Here is a 24283-nt window from a genome sequence, read left to right as displayed (position 1 = left end):
CGTTCGTTCGGCTCCTTAAGCAGAGGCTTTGTGTTGTGCCCTCTTCCCAAGCCTGTGCCAGCTCCTTTTCGGGAGGGGACTGTGGGGCTCTCCTCACCGGGAGGCAGCTCCGCTCTCTCCAGGCAGTTCGAAGGGCTGATGTGGTGGAGCCTTTGACCGGGCTTGTGCAGCTGTGCACACAGCTGAGAACACGGAAGGGAAAACACACCCGGGCTGGTGGTTGACTTTGCACAACCCTCTGTTTCAAGAGGCTTATTCTGTGCCCATCAGGTCACACCCAGGCACACACAAGAGCTGGGACGATCCGTTCCAATGGCCAAACGACATCGCCACATCTGCTCCCGCCCGACACTCAATCTCCCGCCCGCTGAAAGCCAGGCTGAAAGAGAACCCTGGCCCTGGCAGACGGCAAAGGGCGCCCCCCTCCTCTCTTCCCAGGAGTTCAACCCTAGGCCAGGCAGTCAGAGCTCACTGGCTCATCCTACGTGGCACGACAGGCCTCAGCCCCATGCCAGCAACGACCCTGCTTAAATGTGGCTGTTACCCCGAGGATTCTGGGAGAGGATCGCTGGCTGGCGTGAGCAGAGCCATATGATAACAGCAGCATCCCTCCCACAGCTCCCCCTATGCGGTAAGCAGAGCGGTACCAGCAACGCCTGGAGCAATGCACCCTGGGATGTCCTACTACACAGAGGGCTGGGAGAAAGGCGGCCCAGCTGACTCGGTAACCCAGGCCCGGGCTACACCATCCAGAAGCTGTGAGCTGAATTGGGGACAGGCCGGCAATGGTGCCCGTCTCTGTCTCCCGTGAGACCAAAGGTCCATCAAGCTGCCATGGTTCCTAAGCAGGTCTGGACCACATGGCCCATGCAGAGTGCACATCGCCTACAGGCAGCTGGATCGGTGCGTGTTTACAGACTCGCTTAGACAGTCCAGTGCAGACGGGACACCAGGACATTCTGGCACTGGGATTCCCAGCTGTGCTTGATAAGAGGTGTCACGCCTGCCTTCCCGCGCCCCAGACACACATGCCAGCCCCTCCTTCAGCTGTGCTGAGCTCCAGGAACTGGCTGGCGGGGATGCGGGTGGCCAAGTTCAACGCCCGATTTAACAAAACCTGGTTGACCCAAGAGCCCCTGCCAGCAGGATGACGGAGCTCAACACCAAGAGAAGGCATACGCGCGGGAGGGAATTGATTGCCACGATGCAGGGGGTCCCTTCCAGTGCCATGTCCCTCTGATCACAAGGGGAGCTGATGGGAGGGAGCCAGCCTTTGTCAAACCCAGCTGCAAAGTCTCAGGTAGACAGAGCTACAGCAGCCTGTTTGTAATGACACAGCCCGGGGGGCAGGGTGTTGACGGTGGGGGAAACTGAACCTAGGACCTCAGGATCTAAACCATGGGCCTCTATTGGCAGAGCTAAGAGACCAAGTTATGCTAACCACAGCTGCAGCAGGCTCATGAATATGCATGTGGCCCAGCCACCACTAGAGCAGGACAGAGTGTGAGGGGCATTTTCAACTCTACCCTGGGAGGATGGGCGTGGAAACAATGCGGCTGGATCACAGCCACGGCCGGCTGGGTTTGGCGCTGGGCTGGGTGGAGCCCAGAGACGTTTGCTGCAGTTCTGAGTTCTGCTCCTCTAATGCAGAGTGGTGGGGGAAAGGTTTGAGGGGCTGCATGCCTGGCATCAGCATTAGCATGTGAGGGGGGCGTGTGCTTCAGCCAGCGCGCACACGTCTGGAAGTGCCATGAACTCCCGAAGCAAGAGGTGCGGTTTGGCCGACAAACGCACATAACGTTGTTTGTGGGAAAACGTCATTTGTACAGGGCACATAAAGATCTACATCGAGGTGAGTCCAGGACTCACAAATGGCAGAGACTTGAGTGAATTATGTGGATCATCCCAAATGAGTGCTGATGAAACGTGTATGCCACACTCCCATAAGGTCTATACACAACCCTGTGAGCAGGTACCTTTATCATTCTGTTCTAAAACCAAGTCCATCCATGGTGGGTTCTAAAACCCCTTCTTGGTTAATAAAAGCCAAACTCCTGGAAATTCACAATAACATAACAAAGTTCAGCTCAAACCTTCTGCCCAGCCTTGGCTGTATCAGAGGTTCCTCCTTTAGGACTGCTCAGTCCACACCCTAGATCCTCACTCTCCAGAATGCTGCTCTCACCTCCCTTATGTCCAGGTGGGGTAACAAATCAAATAGTTCCATAATAGCCCATGTATCTAGTACAATTCTGGGCCCAGTTCTCTGCTGCCTTGCACCTTGCGTGGTCATTTGTGCCTGTCATTTTGATCTGTTACCACTCAGCGCTGTGGTAAGCAATTGCACAAGGTAGTGGACAAGTCAGCTCTGTGTTTAATTTGCTGCTGGCCCAAGAGGTGTATCCCCATTGAAATCAATGGAGCCACACCTCCTAAATACAGAATTTGGCCTTATGTAGTTACAGAGGAAAACCCTGGCATGACACAGACACTTCAGTAAAACAGACCAGATCCCACTGCCTGAGGGCGTTGGGATATTCCACCAGCTCTAATTCGTCATCACGATAACTCTGTGGTTTAGCAGGGATGGTGCCGTGCATGACCAAGGCTTATAAAACTCCCTGGCCTGGTTCTCCTCTCCCAGTGAGGTAATTAGGAGCAACTGCACTGAAGTCAGTGGAGTTACACTGATGATGTAAGCAGGATGAGAATTCTGCAGACATTGAAGCACCATTTGAATGAATCTTGATGCTAAAATAGCCACGCTCGAAGTTACTGCTTGTTTGAAGTTGTCAGCAGTGCCCAGACAGTGCCCCCTAGAACTGGGTGCCGCAGCGCAAGCAATGAATTCACTCCTACCTTCCACGTCGCACATGCTGTGCTGGCTGACGATCCCCGTGTCATTCTCTTTGTCGGCAGGCCACTTGTAGATGAACATGGCAGTGTGGGAAGATCCAGCGTCCAGAACAACTCCATACTGTGTGCACGGGGAGAGAGCGGGACCAGGTCACGCTGGGACAGAGCAGCAGCAAGTGAATTCTGCTAGCATCACGTCCAACAAGATGCTCCCAAAGGGCCAGATGTGCAGGCATTTAAAGGGAAAATTTTGAAGACTGGAAGACCTGCTGTGCATTTCCTGTGGGCCAGAGACTGCAGGGCCATTTCCCTTCCAAGAATCAACCCTGGGCACGAAATGCAAAGAGCATCTTCCAGCAGAAAGACAAGCCTAGCACAGTGAGGCCTGATTCAGAAGAGTTCAGCGCCCGTCCTGCACTGACATGCTGGGCTCCTCTGAAATCCTGGCCCTTCCTGGGTATCCAAGTCCCACGAGGGTCCCTGCGCACTGTCTAACCTCAGCCTATTGGCTGGAGACTTGGCTTTAGGCAGCACGGTCCAAATGGAGAGGATGGGACTGGGAGTTCCCGACTCTGCCACTGACCGACCCTGGGAGGATGTGGGGCCAGTCAGCTCTTAGGTAGGGGCACTGGGCAGGTTCATTGACAGGGTGGTAAAGACACAGGAAGCTGCCGGAGCCTTGTCTACACTAGGGGTCCCAGTGGTGCTATCCCTGGAATAGCTGAAGCAGTGGGAGCACGGGTGGCAAATAACATTCCCTAGAATTAAGTCCCAGGGAGACCCAAAGAGTAGGGCAGAGGTACGGATGTGGATTTTGATCATTGCTTTGGCCCCTCCTAGGCCCAGCCTTAGTAGCCCCCTCCCTTGCCTAACGCCTGTATAGTTCTCAGTATCAGCCTTATTTCTGTGTTCTTTCCCTTGACTTTTCTCTCCCTAACGCTGAGACAGACACACCCCCTTCGCCATCTCTCCCAGCAGGGAATTAAAGGGTTACTACAAGGAAGCAGAACTCTGCCCAGTTACTAATCCCCTGGCTTTTGCCATTCAGTACTTATTACAAAGGGCTTCCTCCCTCCTCTAACATCTGCAAGGATCAAGAGAGACACCTGGGCAGAGGCTGCAGCACTGGAACAAGCGCTCCAAAGAAGGGCAGAGAGCGCAGGAATTAACTCTTTGCCCATGAATGGAGCTGCTGTTCTTTTTCTATAAATAGATCCACCTCCCTCCTCCCAGACAAGATTTCCACAACACCCGGGAAAGAAACCGAGAGCAGATTCCGCTTCCCATTGTTCCGGGGCATCTCCAATACATTGCTCTGCTCACCCACCCCAGCGGAACTGGGCAGCATTGCATCTAACTCACATTTATGCTTTTGGCTTTTTTTTCCCAGCTAGTAAATCCTGCCACCAAATCCTGTGCAAAGTCAAACTGCTTGGGACGTATCTACACCGGAAAGGTTCAGTAATTGAATTGTGATTTTTAATGGCTGCAGAAGACTGTATGTACACCCGATTCTGGTTTAAACCAGGCTTCTCGCAGGTTAGTCCCAGGCAATTAGGGCTTTTGAGAGGTGAAACGTGTTTATTTTTCTGACCCTGATTCATCAAGGGACCTTTTTCTGAGCATATTTGATGTTAAGACACCTGGGGTGGAATTTACCCCATGCATCAGTCCAGCAGGAGGCCTAAGCACTGTTTAAGGCCATTGGTTTAAACAAGACTAAGGGCTTGTCTGAATGGGGACATGCAGAAAAATTAATTCAAATTAACTAAAGGTGTGAATATAAAGTGGAATGGTTAAACTGCATTAAGCCCCCACGCGGATGCTCTTCTTCAGAATTAAAGTTGACTTAATTCACTTTGGTTTAATTCACTTCCAAAGTGAATTAAACAAAACTGAATTAAGGCCACTTTAATTCTGAATCAGAGTGTCCACACAGGCACTTCATGCAGTTTAACCAATCCACTTTACATTCAAACCTTTAGTGAGGTTGGATTAATTTTTCTGCATTCCCCATAGACATGCTCTAAGTGGGACATTTGCCGTCCTTTCCAGCAGGGAATTAAAGGGTTAACATAGGGCCGTGGCCTGTTCAGGGGTGAATTTCACCCTCTCCCAAGAGCAATGTGCTATGGGCTAGCCCGTTTCCTCCCATAGGTGATGCTATGCACCAGAGACGGGGTCCCAGGCCGCGGAGGGGAATTCACATGGGGTGGGTGTTTGTGAGGGGAAAGGCAGGCCCAACCCGAGTCTCTATGGGGAGATGAGTCTTTGCACTGCTTCTCCTCTGACGTGTGCTCCCCAGCGCAGACACGGCCCCCCGCACCGAGTGCTCTGCCACAGGGATGTCGAGCGGCCGGGCTCAAGTTTCATTTTCTCCCCCCTTCCCTGGCTGATTCTTCCCACCTCCCCACCCATCGTGCTGCAGTCTGAGCCTATCACCTCCAACCCCAGAGCGTCTGGGCACCAAGACACGTGCGAAGCCCCAGCTGCTCCTCTGTCGCTGTGGTCACCCTTGCTCTGCCTGACACACATGGGCAAAGCAAGGAGCCAGGGAGTGAGGGAAAGACATGGCCCTGTCCGTTCCTCTCCCGCTGCCCAGGGCAGGAACAGACCAGTGAGTTCTATTCCCAGCCCTGCCAGCCACTTGCTTTGGTATAGCCTGAGCTTCTCTGTGCCCCGCCTGCCCTGTCTGCGTGATGGGAGTGACACTCCTGAACTCCTTCCCAGGGGGCTGTTTGCAAAGTGCCATGAGATCATGGGATGGAAGGCCAGAGGGATACCCCAAATTTATTATTGCAACACCATTCCCTGGCCCTTCAAAGCCTGACTTTACTCCAAGGCTCCATGTTCATTTGCTCGCATTTAGTCCAGATCACGTCGGATCCGTTTATAAATTGTAAGATGCATTATTTTTCTATCTGCCTGTCTTGCAAACTCCCCAGCACTGGAGACGCAGGCTGGGATCTTTCGGGCTCCTGCCCCAGGGCTGGGTAGGTCGCTACTGTAATACAGATCATAAATAATAATTCAGAGGAATTTCTGCACTGCACAGTAACAGAAATTCCTTCAAAAGGAAGCTAGGCCTCCAACTGTGACGTTGGATTGCATCTTCCCCTCTTCTTCCGGACCCCCGGGCTGCACTGCAGGATGAGGGTGTGGCAGGGGTTTCCCAGAATCGGGAAGGTTTTGAAGATCTGTTACTGCCTGTTGTATGAAGCAGAAACTCATATCCCAAGAAAAATACCCATCCCCTGGCTTTCCTGGATCCCCTGCAAATGGGACGGGGGCAGGGAATTCTGCAGCCCTGAATCAGTTCTGCCACATTAGAGACCAGGGTTACCCCATCCCACTCAGACTGTGCTGTTCCTGGGCATCACCCCTGCAGGGCTACAGACTCCTGTTGTGGAGTGGGCTGTGTAGGCTGCCAGGCTGGGGTTGTTTCCGTACCCTCCCCAAGCTGCAGTACTGCATAGACGATGCTCAGCAGTTCAAGTTACTGCCTGAGTCTCACCCAGAGGGTCCTGCCATCGACAATTCTCTGCCTGGGAGGTGCATGCTAGACATGTAATTAACAGGTGAGAAACCTGGCTGCCAAAGTCAGCAGCAGCTGCCCTTCTCCAGCACCTGCCCTCAGAGGAGCTCCAACCGCTTTACAAACATCCACTGTATTTCATGGCTCCCCCATGAGGGAGGTAACCCCCATTTTACAGATGGGGAAACTGAGGCACGATGATGACGTGACTTTCCCCAGATCACATGGTGACTCCATGGGAGAGCCAGGAATAGCTCCCAAGTCTCCCCACGTCCAGTCCCATTGCTTCACCCTGAGGCCAGCCAGCCACCCCCTTACCTAAACTGACACAGAAAGCTGGGCAGGAAGCCACCCCGTTACGACACCAGCTCGCACAGCTAACGGTTCATTTAATGCAGAGCTAGGCTGGGGGTGAGTGGGAGAGTACAGCAGGGTGTGTGCTCCGCGCAGAGCACGGGGAATGCCCTGTCTTGGACCGACCCCTCTAGCCCTGCTCCTTTGGAACGACGGGAACGGTGCGCTACGACTGCGGGGCACTTGCCGAATGGCTGGAGTAAAGCATCTGTGACCACTGGAGGGGCGCTCTCTGTGTTTACATCTGGGCCGTTCCAGACAAGGAGCGCAGCGTTCTGCACTGCCCAAATGGCTCTCCCTTGAGAAGCTGGTGTTGGGACGGTGCCGAATCACTAGATAGCATCACCATGGACAAGCTGGGTGGGCCTGAGGGCTGGAGGATTCTGGGAGCAGGGCCTCGTCGCACTAGACTGTGGAAAATCACTGAAAAGGCCAAACTTGCACTTGCCATCAACATGTGTCTCAGATGTTTGTCCAGACCCTGTGTAAGCAGCTGTGCGGATGTGGGAGACCAATGGTCATGGGCAGCCAATGGCCAGTTCGCCTGGGGTGGACATGTGGAGGCGTGTAATGGCAAATCTGGGGCAAGCTGACCTGGGACAACTGACCCTATGAAATGATGTGACATCAGGTGCCTGGAGGGGAGTAGTCCACGATAAGTGAATATCAGCCACTCCCTGCACCCCCCTCCCAAATGATGAATTAATCGGAGTATGTCACATAATTCGCTGGCAAAGCATAATTTGCATATTCTGGGGACATGTGACTTCTTTGGGAAGAGAGTAGAAGTAGTGGGAAGATCACATGGGATCTAGCTTTCCTGCCTATATCTCATAGTCCAAGAGGGCCAGTGATACTGTCAGACAGAAGTAGGATTAAGACCAGAGGGCCTAGACCCCACTCCGAGGGATCATAGATCAGCAGGCCTTGGGGTAGCCAAAACCCCACTACGAGGGACTCAGAAAATAGACCAAGGACCTGAGGGAATCTGAAAGAGGACGAGACAGTCGTCACCTAGGAGTGGTAGCTATCACGCTTTGCTTACCGATCAGGATACTGTGTGGGGCCAGCATAGTTACTGAGCGTTTATGCTTGGGAAACTGAGGCTTACGAAGAAGAGGCATTGTATAGTCCTTGCCATTTATCTGGGATATCTGCTTTTCAATAAACAATAGCTCTGCACTGAAGATATTGACGTTTGGTCTTCACTGGCCTGGTTACTGGGTGCCCAGCTGTGGGCACATGAATTGATCTGAATTGGTTCCGGGCTCAGCAGCTGGTTTCAAAATATATATGTCAAAGCCACCCGGTTCCTCCCACCCCTGCAGGCTTTGCGGAGTTACACCACTTGCTGAGAAGCGTGTGAACAGTGAGCAAATCATCAGGGGTTACTAAACTGTTGCAATCCCCACCTCACCCCTGAGAGAGAGGAAGTGGATCGGTCACAGGATTTAACGAAGCTGAATCTAAACGTGGTCAAAAGGAGGGCCGGCTTCTTTGCAGAGCACATCTTGGTTTTCACTCAGCAGCTTCCATATTTGGGGTGTCCTAAAGGGCCTCCTGCAGCTGGGAGCTGGTGTTCTGTTAACTCTTTGCTGTCCCAGGCTGAGTCATTCCTCTCCTATGACGGGGCACCAAGGACAGCTTCGCCGGAGCAGAGACAGTTAATAGAGGACAGAGACGCACTGGGGGCTCGGAGCTCGCCAAACTCACTTGTGGCCTAAGCCGCATCTGCACCCGGTCACCTTGAAGCTCAAGAAGAATGCACTAACCGCGTCCTACCCCTTCCACCACCCAGGCCAGCTGCCAATGCTGTAGTAGGGAGGCTTCCCTGTTGATCTGCTGGGCACAAGAGGAAAGAGCTCGATGGAGCCCCTTTCCCAGGCAGTGTTACACGCTCTCTCGGTTGCTCGTGGTTGGTGACAGCCTTTCCCGTCAGACCGTGGAAGGAGAGGCACCACCAGGACCTGCCTCCCAGAGGCTGAGGGGTGGCATCCCAACGCCATCTGCCGCCTCCAGGCATTCACCTGCCCGCCAGCCTCTCACAGCTGCACAAACGTGTTTAAACTGGAGTTCTCCCCCCACACAATGTGTACAATCCGGGAGCACACAGACCATCTAATGGCTGCCCCCTACCCCCCTCCACCTGTCCTGAAGATCACAGCAGATTAAGTGCTTAGATACCTGGTATGGAGCATTTAGACAGAAATCAGGCATTTGTTCCTCAACCCCTGCAGGCCCAGATGCAAGCACGTGGCAAAGGGCCCAATTGGGGGATGTACAAACGTTATTTGGGCAGGACATTTAAAAACGCCGTGGGATTCCTTCCTTCCTTCAGGGTAACCAGCCCTCTGGAACCTCCCCGTCAGGACTGAAGTCAAGCAAAGAGCCCCAGTTTTAAACCAGGAGAGCAATTAACCACTGGCAGATGGGAAATTCTCCATCACTGGCCATCTTTAAATCAAGGCAGACGTCTAGCCAAGCGTTGCACTGCAGCGCAGCCGCAAGCTGGTGGGGTCGACGCAGGAGTCACGGGGCGACATCCGCTGCCCTGCGGGTCAGACCCGTCTGGCCTCACGAATGATGACTTCTCCACTTCTAATGTGCAGAATTGTCCATGACCAACGTGAGGAGGCACCAGGCTGAGGTGGGACACTGGGAGTTTTGGGATTAAACCCGAGTGACGTCCGTAGAAAGGAGGGACATTTGGAGAGAGATGCTTGCGCCTCTGACGCCACGCGCCCACGCACCCTCACGACAGCCCCGGGGAACTGCTGGAGGTGGCAGGTTGACACCTGAGGCTGTTCAGCACTGCGCTGTCGGAGCATTTGTAGTGTGATCCCCACCCAAGCGTCTCAGCACCTAACAAAACCATCACCACCGCCACCAAAAGGCTCACGCATGGTCTAGGTTCCTCCATCCACCCTGAGCTCTGTCCCCTCCACCTTCATCTTCTTCCCCGTCACCAGGGTCTTTGCTGCAGCTCAGCTGAAGTAGGGAGATTTCCACTTTCCTCTGGAAGGGGCAAAACCTCTGGTCACTCCCCGTTGCAGGAGACGGGAGCTGCAGCGTGTCAGCCTGCCTGCTGGGAAAGCGACGGGTCAGAGCCGCCCCCCACACTCGGTGGCCATGGGGTCACTCCAGGGGGCACAGTGACAACTGCAGGCGTTCCAGGCCAACGCTGAGTGTGTCGTTTAACTCTGGACAAGCGCCAGGTCTCCGTCCAGGCCTCAGGTTGGACTTGGGGCCACGCCACACAGCCAGCTCACAGCAGAAGGGCATGGAAGGTGGGATGGGCACGGAGAATGAACTCTCTCCCAGCACCTCACTGCGGGGGGGCCACTGGCTGGGGGGGGGGGGGGGGGGGGGGCATTGCTGCTGCCCACCCTGCACCTGCTCTGCACCTCCTAGGGTTGTGGATGCTGCCCCTTCCCCGGTGCTAAGTCCACACTTACACAAGCCCTTCTCCCCGTTTGCTTTGAATGCGCCATTAGCTGGCGGGAGAAAGCATTCTGCCTCCCACGGAAATACGAAGGCAGAATGCAAATCAGAGTGCGCTGCAGGATAAGCCCTGGCCTAGTTTTTCTTTAATAAGCTGCTTTCAGGAGCAACATTGTCCCTTTGATTCCCTGCTTCCATGCGCCCAGCTCTGAGGCCAGGTCACAAACACGTCAGGTCCGAGAGCTTCTCCTCCCGCACCACCTAGCCATGCCTACCCTGATGCTGAGGTCCCAGGCAAAAGGACCCCTGTGCTGATCCTGTGAGACAGGCAAAGTGCTGGCGGGGTGACGCGCCCACCCGCCTTCCCAGGGCGGCTCTCCGGGGTACGCTTGGTTGGGGGCTGGGTACCTGTCCATAGCCCAGTGATGCACCATGAGAGCTCATCAGGTGGCTCGGCTGAACTGCAATGCCCGTGACTTCCTGATCGCACGGGAGTGAGACCATCGCGGCGGGCCCAGCCCACCCAGATCCCACTGCGGGTGGTGCCAAACACCTGCCGACGCAGGGCCGGCGCGGGCTGAGCCGCCACTTTCAGTGACCCGGTGCCGAGGCCCCAGTAGGGCATCGATTAGGAGCGTGCGGCGCGATTCCAACAGGAGGGGACGGGGGGAGAGTCGCTCTCAGGAGGTGTCTGTCGATGACCAGCGCCAGCCACAGCGTCTGCTCCACCAGGGCTTGGCCAGGCTTTGAAGGGTGCCATGCCCGCGTCACAGGTGGATCACAAAGGGTAAAAGGGAGGAGGAAGAGAGGGAGTCAGGGTGAAATGTGGAGTGGGGGGAAGAGCGTTGGGCATGGGTCCGGATCAGCCCGACACGCACTGGGGCATCCCTTTGCACCCTGATGACAATGGCCTCTGCGGGTCTCACACCACTGGGAAGAGCTGGGGCAGAGATCTGCCGTGGCCACGCCTGCTCTTGCCCCCTGCACCGGGGTATTCCAGGAGTGCCCACCCGCAGCCCCCTCTATCCCAGCCCTGGGCTCCCACCATCAACTCTGCCAGTGCCCCTCAATCCCAACCCACAGCCCCCTGCTATCCCAGCCCTGGCTCCCTTCCCCCGCCACCCCAGCTTTGCCGGTACCTCTCAATCCTAACCTGCAGCCCCACGCTATGCCAGCCCTTCCCCTCTCACTCCGCCCCCAGCTCTGCCGGTGCCCCTCAGTCCCACTGACCCATTGTGCCTGGGTCTAGCTAGAATGATCCCCCTCACTTCCAGGGCCACCATGGTCACCCAAGGATGAAATGGCAGGGGACGGGGCATAAGATTTAGCCTGTAAAGAAGCCAGAGACGGGGCTGTGTCTGAGGTTTACAAGGCCCCACTTCTACCCCTCTCCCCGCCCTCAGAGGCAGAAATACACACTGCACTCCCAGAGGAGCAATCCAGGACAGTCCTCATCCTCAGCCTCACCCTTGTCACGGCCCAGGCCCCCACGGCGCTAGGCGCTGTACAAATGGGGAACAAAAACCAGTCCCTGCTCCAAAGAGCTGACAGTCCTTCCAGTGCAAATTCCGGCTTCGCCCTGCCCTGACAAAGGCTGGGAACTGCCAGCCCTGCCTCAGTCTTATTATAATTAAGGGCTCCTTGGGCCATACACTGATTCTTTGTCATTGAAATTCCCCAGATGTTTTCTTGGAAGGATTCTGCTTTGGGACTCACTCCCCCTTCAGTCTGCCAAGACCTGGGACTGTTAACCTCACAGCCCATCCATTCTCATGATGATGGGAGAACAGGCAGATTGAGGGGGTGGGGATATGGTGGGTATGTGGATGAGCTATTGTGATTGATGGGTTCTAGTTCTGGGAGGGATCCAGGGGAGCCCCTCAATGGCCAGGCGTCCAGAAGAACACAACACCCAGATTTCCGAAAGAGCTCAGTACACGTAACGCACGTTGGCTCTGAACCCTGGGACATCCCTCCCTGAGCTCTTCTGGAAAGCTGGGCCTAGAGTCCGTCCTGGCTTTTACATTTTGTCTCAGCTACTGTTTGTTTTCGTTACCATGAAAACAGCTGAACCCAGGATGGTCGCGTCACTCGGTCATAAATAACGACGGTCTAATTACCGCGCTGCTCAGATTAGAAATAGTGCGGCAGGTTTCACTTGTCATTTGCAAAAGCGCACTGCAGGACAAAGAGTGAGCCTTTGCGGAAAATAATCTCCATTCTAAAGCCTACGTTGTTACTGAGGGTACGTCTACCTTGCAGTTAGACCCCCGTGGCTGGCCTGGGCCCGCTGACTTGGGCGAAGAGGCGATTTAATTGCAGCCTAGACGTTTGATCCCAGGAACCAGCCTGAGCCCCAATGTCTCCACTACAATTAAACAGTCCCTTAGCCTGAGCCCCGTGAGCCCGAGTCAGCCGGCACGGGCCAGCTGCAGGTTTGTAATTGCGTGGAACTCCCTGGTGTTATTCCAGCAGATGGTCTCTGTGCCTGCCCCCAAAAGCATAGAAAATGACAACTGGACGTGTGCCTGGCCAGCTCTGATCTCAGGGCTTGTATGTTATACCCCTGCCTCCCTCCTTTCCTCTGATCTCCTCTTTTTAGATTGTAAACTCTTTGGGGCAAGTGTCGTGTATATATACCGCACCTAGCACAATGGGGCCCTGATTCTAGTCAGGGTCTGTGGGCATTACCAGAACAATAGTTCTGTAGCTGTAAACCATGACATTTCAGCTAGGCTGGGCCTACCTATAAAATTAAGCTACCAAATTAATAAATTGCATATTGCAGAGTATGTGAAATGGTGGCTGGAGTCCCTTTTGAAGAGCGGTGGTTGTTTCTCATTGCAACACACCCATGCTGTCTTTCTATTCTCAAAGTATGTCTGGTATTTCATTAAGATAACTGTTTATTAATTGCCTCTCTGTCTGGACCATCTTCCCTAATGAACTTATCCTCTGGGAGTAACTCATCTATGCAGTAAACAGAAATGTGTTAAATGCACGGGTGCTAGACCTCCATGGCTCCAGACCTCTCAAAATACCTTATGATCAAAGCCCATGGCTGGATGCCACTCCAGGCATTGCTCAATTTAATCACAACAACCCCAATACCCCTTTGTTTGAAGGGTGGAACACTGAAACTAAACAACAAATCTAGGTGGCTAGCGCCTTTTAACTAAGTAAAGCACATGGGTCTCTCCCTCTTGTACTGTTTTTGGGAATTCCTGTGTTTACTCATGTAAATTACCAAAATGCTTTGAAAAACATTGGATTGAAGGATATAAAAGAGAAGCAATAGAAATAAGCAAAGCAGGCAAGCTTCAAGAGTGAAAAATCACTCTGGACAAGAAACTGACAAGACCTGCCATCTTGCCCAGCCCTCTTCTGAGACCAGGGATCCAGGCTGTCGGGGGAAGCTGCTAAGAAACCATCGCCGCCTCTTGCCTGCATTGGTGAGGATAATTGCTTTTGCAGCTAAAATATACTGGATTTATGGTTTGGGGGCTCTTTTTCTATGTTTATAAGTATAGTAATTAAAGCCTTTCCGTCATTAGCGAACGAGAGTCGTGTCAATTCCTGAGCACACGAATAGCAGATCCCAGTCTGCGAGTTAACACAGTGTCAAATAGCAGAAATCTGTCTAGCCACCGAACACAGCCTCAGCTCAGCTGCTCTTTAGCAATGACGAGGATGGGACACTCCTTTTCTGACCCCCACCCTAACTTGCTACCCCCTCATCCTGCATAGGCACACACTCAGCACAGGTGCACTGGAAATGTGCTGCAAATACCTCACTGCTGACATCTCACACACTGGCCAGACTGCCAGGCGAGTCATAAAACGCAAGCAGATCAGCAGCAGCTACCTCATTCCAGAGCCAGTCTATGCTGCAGTTCAGTCCTCAGTTCCTCTTTCACAACCTCAGCTATCTCCGTCCCGCCCCCGGCAGCCCACACACGTCTCCAACCTGAGCAACAAACGAAGCCCCAGCAGGGACTCAGGCCTCCACCCTGCTGCCAGCACCTTGTAAAGGACAACGTTACAATGTGCTACAGTGACAACACTCTGCCCTGGTGTAGCTCTTGCATCCGATGATCTCAAAGCACACTCACAGAGCATCCGTGCTTCTGCTACGGGGGGGAAACCGAGGCACGGAGCGGGGAAGTGACAAGAAGGGGTTCACCCGTTACTGTAGTTAATCCACCTCACGCCCCTGAGAGATGTAGCTATGCCCACGTGGGTTCCCCGGGAAGTCCAGCCCTGGGGCTATTCACACACAGCGCTGGAACACGCAACCGCAGCAGGGTCTCTGCATGACACACGGAAAGCCCAGGGAGACGCAGGGCCTATTGTTGCAGCTTCTCTCACCTCACCCCTGGAGAGGCGGCGGATGCTGAGCTAACACGTGCAGGAAGCTCCGGCACAGAAGCAGCTGTCAGAGGAACCACAATTTCTGTGGGAGGGACCCATGCCCACAGCCCGCTCCTGTGAAAGAGCAGCAGCCGTTCAGATCGCTGAGGTTTGGGGGAGCATTTCCGATTCCACTGCAGTGTGATGATGGGGGAAGGCTGAGGGACGCAGAGCCCCCCCAGGTGTGGTCAGGGGCTGAAGAAGCTCGTGGAGGCAGGGCAGCCTCTGAAGCATCTCATAAGATGCAGGGCGAAACCTCAAAGCCAAGGGAAAACGCGGCTTGATGCAGGAAGAGCGGGAGGCAGAGAAGCCAGGAAACTGAAGCTGGCATCCACAACACCGGCCAGGCCTGGAGGCTTGGAAAGGAACAGACGTGGAGGGAAAACCCGAAGCTCCTGCTGGATTTTAACAGGTGAGGCCGAGTTTCCTGGCATTCGCTCCATCTCTTTGTGCTTCCCTGGCCAGCAGCCAGAGCAGAGCATTGTCTGAGCATGGTACACTCAACATTCGCACTGCCGGCCAGATCGCAGCTCTCCCCTCCCTCGGCCCCCTCCACTTCATATGCGGCTACAGCCCAACTTGCAGCAGGGACTATAAGAACCATGGTCCCGCACCCCAAATGCTGGGACCAATCCTGCACCTTTGCCTCCAGTGGGCGCAGGTTCCAGCCAGGCATTCTCTGTATCTCTGCAGCGAGAGCAAGGTCAGAGCAATTTCCCCAGGCTGATTCCTGCTCTGGCTGTTCCAGTTCTCAGCACTTCATGGCATAACTCAGCGTATGGGTAGGTGCCAGCCCTGGCACAAGGAGACACACACCCATCCCCAGAGCTTGGCTCCCACGCCTCCTCACCTTCCCCGATGGAGATCCTGCCTCTGGGCCAGAAAGCGAGCCATCACCCCCACCCCACTAGACTCCCCTCTGGAAATCCATGTATGATCTCCCTGCTCATTTATCAGGGATCATTACAAGAGCTCTCCCGGGAGCTGCTAAGAGAGAACTAGCGGGGCTGGTTTTTTATAAAGCTGCTCGGAGAAGATCTACAGAATTATAGTGGAGAAAAAAAAAGTGGGGAGACAGCATGGGGCAATTAGACCTCAGATCTGCAAGGTAACGGTCACCACCCACCAAGGGAATAGAGAGTGCTTGGCTCTTCACTGGATCAGGCTCTTGGGTAGTGAAATAAACACACTTCGGGGTATTTTTAGGATTTGAAGCAGCTGAATTCCAAGCAGAGTTTCAGGCTGGAAGAGAAGGCAACAGAGCTGGGTACTTAATTCCCACGTGACCTGCACTTTAATCCCATAGCTGCTGAGAACTCCCCACATTTCTGTAAATTCAACAGAGCTGAAACGAAGAAGGGCCCAGTAATAACAGGCAAAGCCAGCGACACACATAATGGCCGGCCTGGAGACTGGACCCAGGTACAGACCCCTCCCTCCCCGGGACAGCTAGGGGGCAGCGCTGGGACCTCTCCTGCCCTATGTGGGGGGACGGGACGTGAGGCCTGAGGGGGTGCAAATGTAGGCTTGGCCCCCGGGCAGCGGAGACCCTCCCTACTGGTTGGAACAGGATTGTTGCTGGTCCGATTCCAGCGAGGATCCCCTGGAAAGCGTGCCGGGATGCTCTGCAGCCAGACGCCGCCGCAATGGACTCGCTGAGCCTGCCCTGCCCAGGGAGGCAACAGCCTGTTTTTGCAGTACGGTTCTGACACCCAATAATCCCTTTCTGCACCGGTCAGGGACAGCGGGTGCTTGAGGCCAATGGGCCCCAGACACCGGAGCTGGGTGAGCCTGAGTGCAGAAGGCAGGTTCAGACCCATTCGCGTGGCCTCAGGGAGAAAAGCCTCCGCTCAGGGCATGTCTTCCCTGTGATAAACAGCCCGAGGGCACCCAGTCTCAGAGCTGCTGCACGGCTATAAACGTGCGGGAGGGGGGATGATCTCAGAGCCTGGCCTAGCCTGAATGTTGACACTGCAATTTTATAGTCCGGCAGCCTGAGCCCTGTCCAGGCTGCTGACCCGGGCCAGCCATGAGTCTTTTATTGCAGTGTAAACGCACCCTTAGGGCTCCGCTCCGGTGTCACTCATCCACATGACATTCCTCTCACAGTCAGTGGGAGCCGCACCTAAGCACCGGAGAGCGCAGCCCGGCCGTGCTTCGCTAATGGAGACTACTCCTGTGGCCTCCTGGAGGCAGGGATCATCACGCCTGGTAGAACAGGACGAGCGTGCGTGGTGCAACATCAGCAACAACAGGCCAGGAGTTACCGCCCGCTGTAACGAGCTGGATGATTGCAGCGCCCCACTTTCCCAGGGTTACTGTCTTTCCTCTTTGCAGCAAGCCGGCAAAGGGATCCAGAACCATTTTTATACTAATATGTTTTGTGCACCTGTATCTCACTCCAGAGGAGAGCCTGCATCTGGGGGGGCTGGAGAGTTCTGTGTATCCCCCCCACCGGGTGCATGGAGACCCCTCTGCAAGGACCCTAGTGGCTCCAGCGCCACAGAGCTGAGGAGCAGAGAGACCGCGGGCTGGGGGAGAGAAGGCAGATGACTGGGTTGGGCTCCAGCGTCTCCCTCCATTCCCAACCCCTCGGGCAAGAAGCACTGCCCAGGAGCAGCAGCGTAGGGGCAAGGGGCTGCCCTACAGATGCACAGCCGGACTTTGGGGGATCAGCCAGCTTCTTCCACAAGGGGAAGGCGAGACAAACCTCATGTTCCCGGCTGCCCCACATTTCCTCTCCTCTATAAGGGAGAGAGAACAGGACCATGTCTGTTCACTTCCCCTGTAGTCTTTTCTAGGAGGGGAGATCAGAGGCTGGAAGCGAAAGGACAGATCTAACGGGCAGCATTTTCTGACTGTCGCACTTTAAGACTTCCCTGAGGTGGTGAAAGCCAGGACCACTGGGCCCAGCTCCCTCTCACACCTGTCTAACTTCAGTTCTTCCCAGCTTACACGGGGGTGAGTGAGATCAGTATTGGGCACATTGGCCTGCACAGGTTTTATTACCAAGCTGATTAGCTCTCACCGGAGACTTGGGAAAGGTTTTACCTAGCAGTCCATCTGGTTCAGGGGGTGTCTTCATTTCTCTTCCATCTCTCTAGTCCCGGGTATTTACCTCCTCTCCACCTACTGCCCTCCTGGGGGCAGGGCTCCCCAGCTGTGGCATCACATAGCGCTTCTCGTGGAAAAGTTGCAAACCGAGGGAGCAAACACCAGGGGCCTGATCCCGAATTCGCTGTGCACGCTGAACTGCTGCCAACTTCACCAAGAGAGCTGGGTGAGCAAGAAACGCAGGGTCAGGCCCCAAGTAAGCGGGGCGCTGGTGGGGGGAGGGGGTATCCTAGTCACCACTGCCTTGGGAGAGGGGTGGGGGAAGTTAAAACCAGCCAATGAATCGTTTCGCTCTCTGTGACATGCGCACGTTAGGGCACTAGCCGGGACACGGCAGACAGGAGCTGCAGGCCCCCTCTGCCGCAGACTCTCTGTGGCTATGCTGCAGCTGGAGGTGGCATCCCCAGCTCAGGAAGACGGATGAGCACTAGCGTGCCAACAGCAGCAGCGCAGCCATGAGTCCGCAGGGGCCGCCCCGTGTCGTGTATGGGATTGCACTCGGGGCAGCTAGCCCCTTCTGCCCCCCCGGGGGCCGCACGGTTATTTTTAGTGCAGGAGCTTGATCAAAGCTAGCAGGATTGTGTCCACCTGAGCTGGGAATGACATCGCCAGCTGCAGTGTAGACGTAACCTGGCGCAAGTCACTTAGGCCTTGTCTACACTAGCACTTATGCTGGCAAAAGCTCTCCCAGCGACATAATAAAACCACTTAAATAAGCGGAGGTAGCGCTGTCGGCAGGAGAGTGTTTCCCACCAACACAGCACTGTCCACACACACACTTCTCCCGTCAAAACGTATGTCGCCCGGGGGGTGTTTTTTTTCACACCCCTGAGCACCAAAAGTTTTGCCAGCATAAGCGCTAGTGTAGACAAGACCTTAGGCTCTCTGGGCCTCAGGTCGCCACCTGTAAAATGGGGGTAAGAGCACAGGGATGCTACGAGGATAAAAGCACTGAAGAGTGTGAGGTGCTCGGATACTACAGTAATGGGTGCCAGATAAGTACCTTGGATAGACAGCTAGCCACACACTACAGTGATGGGCCCGGTATAAAACCGCAGGCAAATGAGATTTTATAGGTGTCCAGAGGCATGTTTGAGTGATGATGGACATCTGCACAAAGGACACTGCAGAAGTGATCTGCTTTCCCAGGTGGCGCCCTGTTGCTCTCGGACAGCGATGCAGATCCGACCCCCCCACCCGCCCACTTGAAGAAGATTTAGAGCTGACACTGACAAGCTCCATTTATCCACCGAACAGGTACAGTGAGCGCAGCACCGTGCCAGCTTCCCTGCCGATGTGCATCAGCCCTGCCCTGGCAGCTCTAGGGGCAGGCGAGAGGGTGGCTCATGCTGATTCAGGATTTGGCTGCTCCCCGGTCAGTGCCAGTTGCAACGGGGGGTGTTTGGGACACAGACGGGTCTTTGAGGAACTGGAGTGGGACCATCAACTCCTGTCACCCAGGGACCTTCAAACCACTATCGGATCCTCACTGTCCATCAGCCTCACCTAGATTTCAACCAACCACTTGGACCCCACCCACGCTACAGCCATAAGCAAGTTGCGGCTCTGGTTACAGAGCACTTTAAAGCTGTAACATAGGGGGGACCCACATAGCCAAGTCCCCATAACGGAGCTCAAACATCGGACTGTCCAGGGGTTTAACCCCATTACAGTAAGTGGGTCAGGCCCCAACCACCCTACAGCATTTCACAGTGTCGTGGCTGGGTTCCCTGACTCAATTATGGTTGTGGAGTAACATTTTCAGAAGTACCCAAATGACTTTTCAAAAATAACTGGGGCGAGATTTTCGAAGCTATTTAGGCACCGCCTGACACAGAAAGGTGCTTCTGAAACTCCCACTAGGCACCTACCTGCATCTTTAGCCTCCTGAATAGCTTTGAAAATCCGGCCCTCGGGAGTTTGCAGCTCACTGAAAGTCAGTGGGGGACGGGGAGTTTGGGGCCTACGTATCTCCGAGGCTGTGACCCGCAGTCACTTTTAAAAATGGGACTCGGGAGCTGACGGACTCAGGCACTTTTGAAAATCCGACTTAGGCTACATCTACCCGCGGAGCGAGGGGTGTGATTCCCCTGCGCGTGTGCACATGCTGCGGAGAGCCAGTGTGAGTGTAAATAGCAGCGTTGCCATGGCAGCACGGGTAGTGGCAGCAGAGGCACGGCTAAGTACAAATCTGGCTGAAACCAGGGGGCATGTACGGTGCCAGCACTGCTGCTTCCTATGCAGCTGCAACTATGCTGCTATTTCTATTCAAGCCAGGGCGAGTATGTGCACACAAGCAGAGGAATCAACCCCCTCGCTCCTAGCACAGACATAGCCTAGTTTTGTAGGCGAAATTCTCTGTATCCCAGTAACACAGCCCCAAAAAACAAACACTCAGATGGGCTCCGTCCTTTGGGCAGAACGGCCCGGCCCAGAACAGCTTGGGGAGGGGGGGGGGGCGGTGTATCTGCACGTATCACAAAGCAACATAGGAACAAAGAATTGATCATCAGTGTATCGTCTTGTGCCTCTTACCATCTGCGGATCCTGCACGCGCTTGTCCTACCCCCCACGGCACAACACCCGGAGTCTCCGTTTGGTTTTTCTGCAGCCCTGCTTTAGTCACACTTCAAGGAAAGTGGAGCCCTTCTGAGAACAAGCATGAGCGGATATAGTGCTGGAGCCAGCTGTAGACCCAGTCCTGCATTCCCAGGCACTCTAATTCCTTTCAGCTTTGGTCGGTGCACAAGGAAAGTAGCAGCAGCTCTGAAAACGCCACCAACAACACCAAACCGGGCTCAGCAACTCAAAAGCCATTAACAGAGAGGAAACCCTAGGAACAGTTCTCCAAACAGCTAGCTAGCAAATAAAATATTGATGATTATTAATGCAGTTTGCTAAAGAGAAAAGGGCCAAGGAGGCATCAACTGCAGCAGAAATAAGTCATTCAAAACTACATGAAGTCCAGTGGATATGGGCCAGGCGTAAATCAGCATCTCTTCATAGATTTCAGTGACATTAGCATGATTTACACCAGCTGAGGATCTGACCCATTATGCTTTTGCAGATGTCTGATGGGAAGCAGATTGGTAAACACAAGCAGAATGTTGTAAAAGGGTAATAACGACTGGGTATTAATTAATAGTTCTCAAATACACAGCTGGCGATGTGCTACCCGTGCCTCTCTTAACAGCTGTGCCAAATGACTCATCTTATTTAGCTCTAACAAATCTTAAGAAAAGAGAACAGATCAGTGAAACCAGGCTCCGGCAGGTCAAAAGTTTTCCATGAAAACTGTTTTTTGATGGAAAATGGGGTTTTCGACCAATCAAAATTGTTCACAAAAAGGATCTGCTTTCGGTGGAAGATTTAGATTTTTCATTGAAAAACTGGAATACTCCCAAACCAAAAGATTTTGGCCAAGAAAAAAAAAAAAAGATGATTTTGGATGTGGACCAAATGGGGGGTGGGGGGGTTCAGCTGACATTTTCGGGTTTGAATTTTTGCGAGAAAAAAAATTAAAGTTTTCTACAAGGAAAAAAGCATTTTTCTTTCGCAGGGGGCTGGCTTGTCCCAGGTGCTGGGGAACCACAGGTCCCGCTGACTTCAACACAAGGGGGGGGGGCGGCTCAACTCTTGACAAATCAAGCAGATGATGGAGAGAGACCAAGAGGCCAGGGCAGCTCCTAGAGCGGGGACCTGCATCTAAACCAGCTACGCTTTTCCAGCCATTTCTTTTTTAAATAAGAACATAAAAAGGGAGGGAGGGGGAGAGAACCATCAGCTGCCCCTGCTCTGAAAGGGGAGCTGGCAGGGACTTGCCCGTGAGCCCGCAGCTCACCGTTACCTGCGGCTCGCCGTGCAGCACTTAGCTGGTGCTGGGCGGCCAGCACGGTGCTCGGCCCCGGGCATCTCTGGAGCTGGGGGCGCCCCGGGCTCCCGGCTCTCCATACTCCGGGTGCCCCCCCCCCGCTCACCTTGAAGGCCGGCGGCTCCCGCAGGTCCTTGACGGGCAGGCAGAGCAGCAGGATGCCCACGATGCCGATGAAGCAGAGCAGCAGCAGCGGCGCGATGATCCTCCTGGCCATGGTGCTCGGCTCCCCGCAGCACTGAAGCCGGCCGGCCGGCCGGGCTGGGGCTTCCCTGGCAGGCGGGGCTTCCTCCTCTTCCTGGCCCGCCGCCCAGGGCAGGGCTGAGACGGGCCAGGAGGAGGCCGGACCCTGCGGGAGGGGGCGCAGGTGAGAGAGGCCCCGGCCCCGGCCCCGGCTCCTCCTCCTCCTCCTGCCCGGCTCCCCGAGGCTGAGTCACCAACCGCGGCGGCGGCTGCGCCCCGGCCCAGTGTGCGCCCGGCTGTGCGCGCTGAGCCCCGTGCGCGCCAGGCTGTGCGCTCTGCGCTGCGCTCTGCGCTCCGGGCCGGGCCCGGGCCAGGTGGGGGGCCCACCCCGCTCCCCTTTGAGCTCCCAGCCGCTCCGCTGGGGGGGGGCAGTGGCTCGGCCCTGGGGCAGCCGCCCTGGGTTCTCGTCCCCTCCCCCGGCTGGCGGCTGCAGGTGCCGGGCGGAGCCAGAGCCTCTGTGCGCCAGCGTGTGGGGCAGGCTGCGGGTGGCTGGAGCTGCTGGTAGCCCCCGGGACGCCCCCGGGCTGTGTCTTCAGGGGGACTGGAGCCGGCCCGAAGAGCGCACCTGGGAGGGGGGGTCTGTCTGCACAGCCTGTTGGAGCAGGAGCCAGCCCCCCAGCCCAGCGGGGAGATGGGACCAGGGGGCTCGTGCATTGCGCACCCACAGCTGTGTAGACAGCGCTTTGAGCTCGCTTCTGAAACCCAGACACCCCCCCCACACACACACACACACACACACTTTCCTGGGCTTCAGAGCCCCTGCTCCAGCCACAACTTCAAATACTGCTGCTCTGCTATTTCCACTGGTGCCGGCCCCTCGGCCCCCGGCTCTCAGCCCGGAGGGGGAGGCTTGCTCCCACCCCGCTCCAAGTGCAGTGTAGACACAGGGCGGTCACTCAGGCCTTCCCTGAATACTGGACATTCTGGTGCTGCCGGGAAGGAATGCCATAGGCCTGGCTGGCCTGCCCCGGCCAGAGCGACCTGTGTGACAAGTCACACCCAAGGGGGCAGAGCAGCATGCTCTTAGAGATGGCGTTCCCCCCTCTGATACTGGACAGAACCACGTCCGGTGTTGTCCCAGTATTGGGCAGGGGACGAATCTCTCCAAAAGACGCCAGTCCCGTTTAATACCAGATGAGTGGCGTCCCCATGTAGACGTACTCTGTGTGCTTCCGACTTCCTGCCGGAGTTTGCAAGCCATGCGCTACCTTCTGCTAGGCTGTGTCTACAACACGCACCCCTGCTACACCCACTTGATTTAACCGCTTGAGGGGGATTCTGCACTGACTGGCAGGAATGGATTTGAGTGGGTGCCGGTGCCTGCCCAGGGGCAGCAGAGCCACCCCATGTGGAGTATGGGGTCTGTTTCCAGTGGGGTAGGATGGACTGCTGGCAGGGGTGGAGGCTTGCTTCAAATTTGAATCTGGGGGAAGATGGGGTGGATCTCTGCCACTGTCCTGGTCTGTACACTCCCCCTGAAGCTCTGGTTCTGGCCACTGTCGGAGACAGGCTACTGGGCTAGGTGGAGCATTGGTCTGACCCAGTATGGCCGTTCTTATGTTCTTGAACTGAAACTCTGAAGGGCCCAGCTCAGTGAGTGCCAGGCCCCTTCTTTCACCCCCTCTCCATTTCCTGGGTTCTACCAGCTGCGGAAAGCACCCAGCACTTCAGGTTTTAGAGTCGAGAGGGTCAGTCCATTCACCTACACATCTGCTGTGAACCTTCTGGGCTGGGTCCATTGCTGAGTCGTGAACTTCATGGGGTGGTAATGCAGGGGCCTTAAAAGGCAGAGCCATCCCTAGGAACATGTCACCAGTGTTACTGCACACACGACACCCCCTTCACCCCCATGTAGTGTCAAAAGTGGGTGCACTGCCTTGGCTTTGAGGCAGCGGCAAGGAGCGGGAGTGCAGGCCACTGAGCCCTGGGGAGGGTCAGAGAGTGAGACAGATGTTCCAGGCCTGGGATACACCTATAAAGAGATGAGTTAAGGGAGGGTCTGTGACTCTGTAGGTCCAGGCTGGATGGGAATGGGGGTCCACAGGCCCACAGGTTTTTGATCCATGTGTAAAGGGGTCCATGCCAAAGAACATCAGAGTCTGCTACAGGGAAGGAGGAAACAGGAGAAACAAGTCACAATGAAGGACGAAGGCTGTACTCATTAAAAAAATAAACTGGTTTAGTAGGGAAGTGAAAGGCAGTTATGTAAAATTTTTAAAAACCAACCAATATACAACAAATGGAAGAAAGGGGAAGTAATGGATATGTCAGAAGCTTGTAAAAAAGCGATGATTTAGTCATATTGTGTGGTGATGATGATGACGATGATGACGACAACACTCTTTCCATTCCAATAGTAACTCGGGAGGATGTTAAACAGCAACTACTAAAGTCAGAAGTTTTTATATCAGCCGGTCTGCATAACTTGTATGCGAGAGTTTTAAAAGAGCTGGCTCAGG

At 54.8% G+C, this 24283-nt stretch overlaps 1 protein-coding gene across 2 annotated transcripts in view; it reads right to left on the bottom strand.

Annotated features, from left to right (window-relative positions):
• Positions 1-21975, bottom strand: part of ENTPD2 (ectonucleoside triphosphate diphosphohydrolase 2) — a 35895-nt gene extending 13920 nt beyond the window's left edge. For both annotated transcript variants that reach the window (XM_067561467.1, XM_067561466.1), the window contains exons 1-2: positions 21688-21975; positions 2860-2977 (exon numbers count right to left, since the gene is read on the bottom strand). In XM_067561467.1, coding sequence (XP_067417568.1) covers positions 2860-2977; positions 21688-21798 — 229 coding nt within the window. In that variant the 5' untranslated portion in view covers positions 21799-21975. The remainder of the gene's footprint in view (positions 1-2859; positions 2978-21687) is intronic.
• Positions 21976-24283: the final 2308 nt, after the last annotated feature.

The sequence above is a fragment of the Emydura macquarii genome, unplaced genomic scaffold (genome assembly GCF_026122565.2).
Source record: "Emydura macquarii macquarii isolate MOO-44397 ecotype Brisbane River unplaced genomic scaffold, CSIRO-AGI_Emac_v2 contig_2417, whole genome shotgun sequence".
NCBI lineage: Eukaryota > Metazoa > Chordata > Testudines > Chelidae > Emydura > Emydura macquarii.
This window is presented reverse-complemented; position numbering and strand designations above follow the sequence as displayed.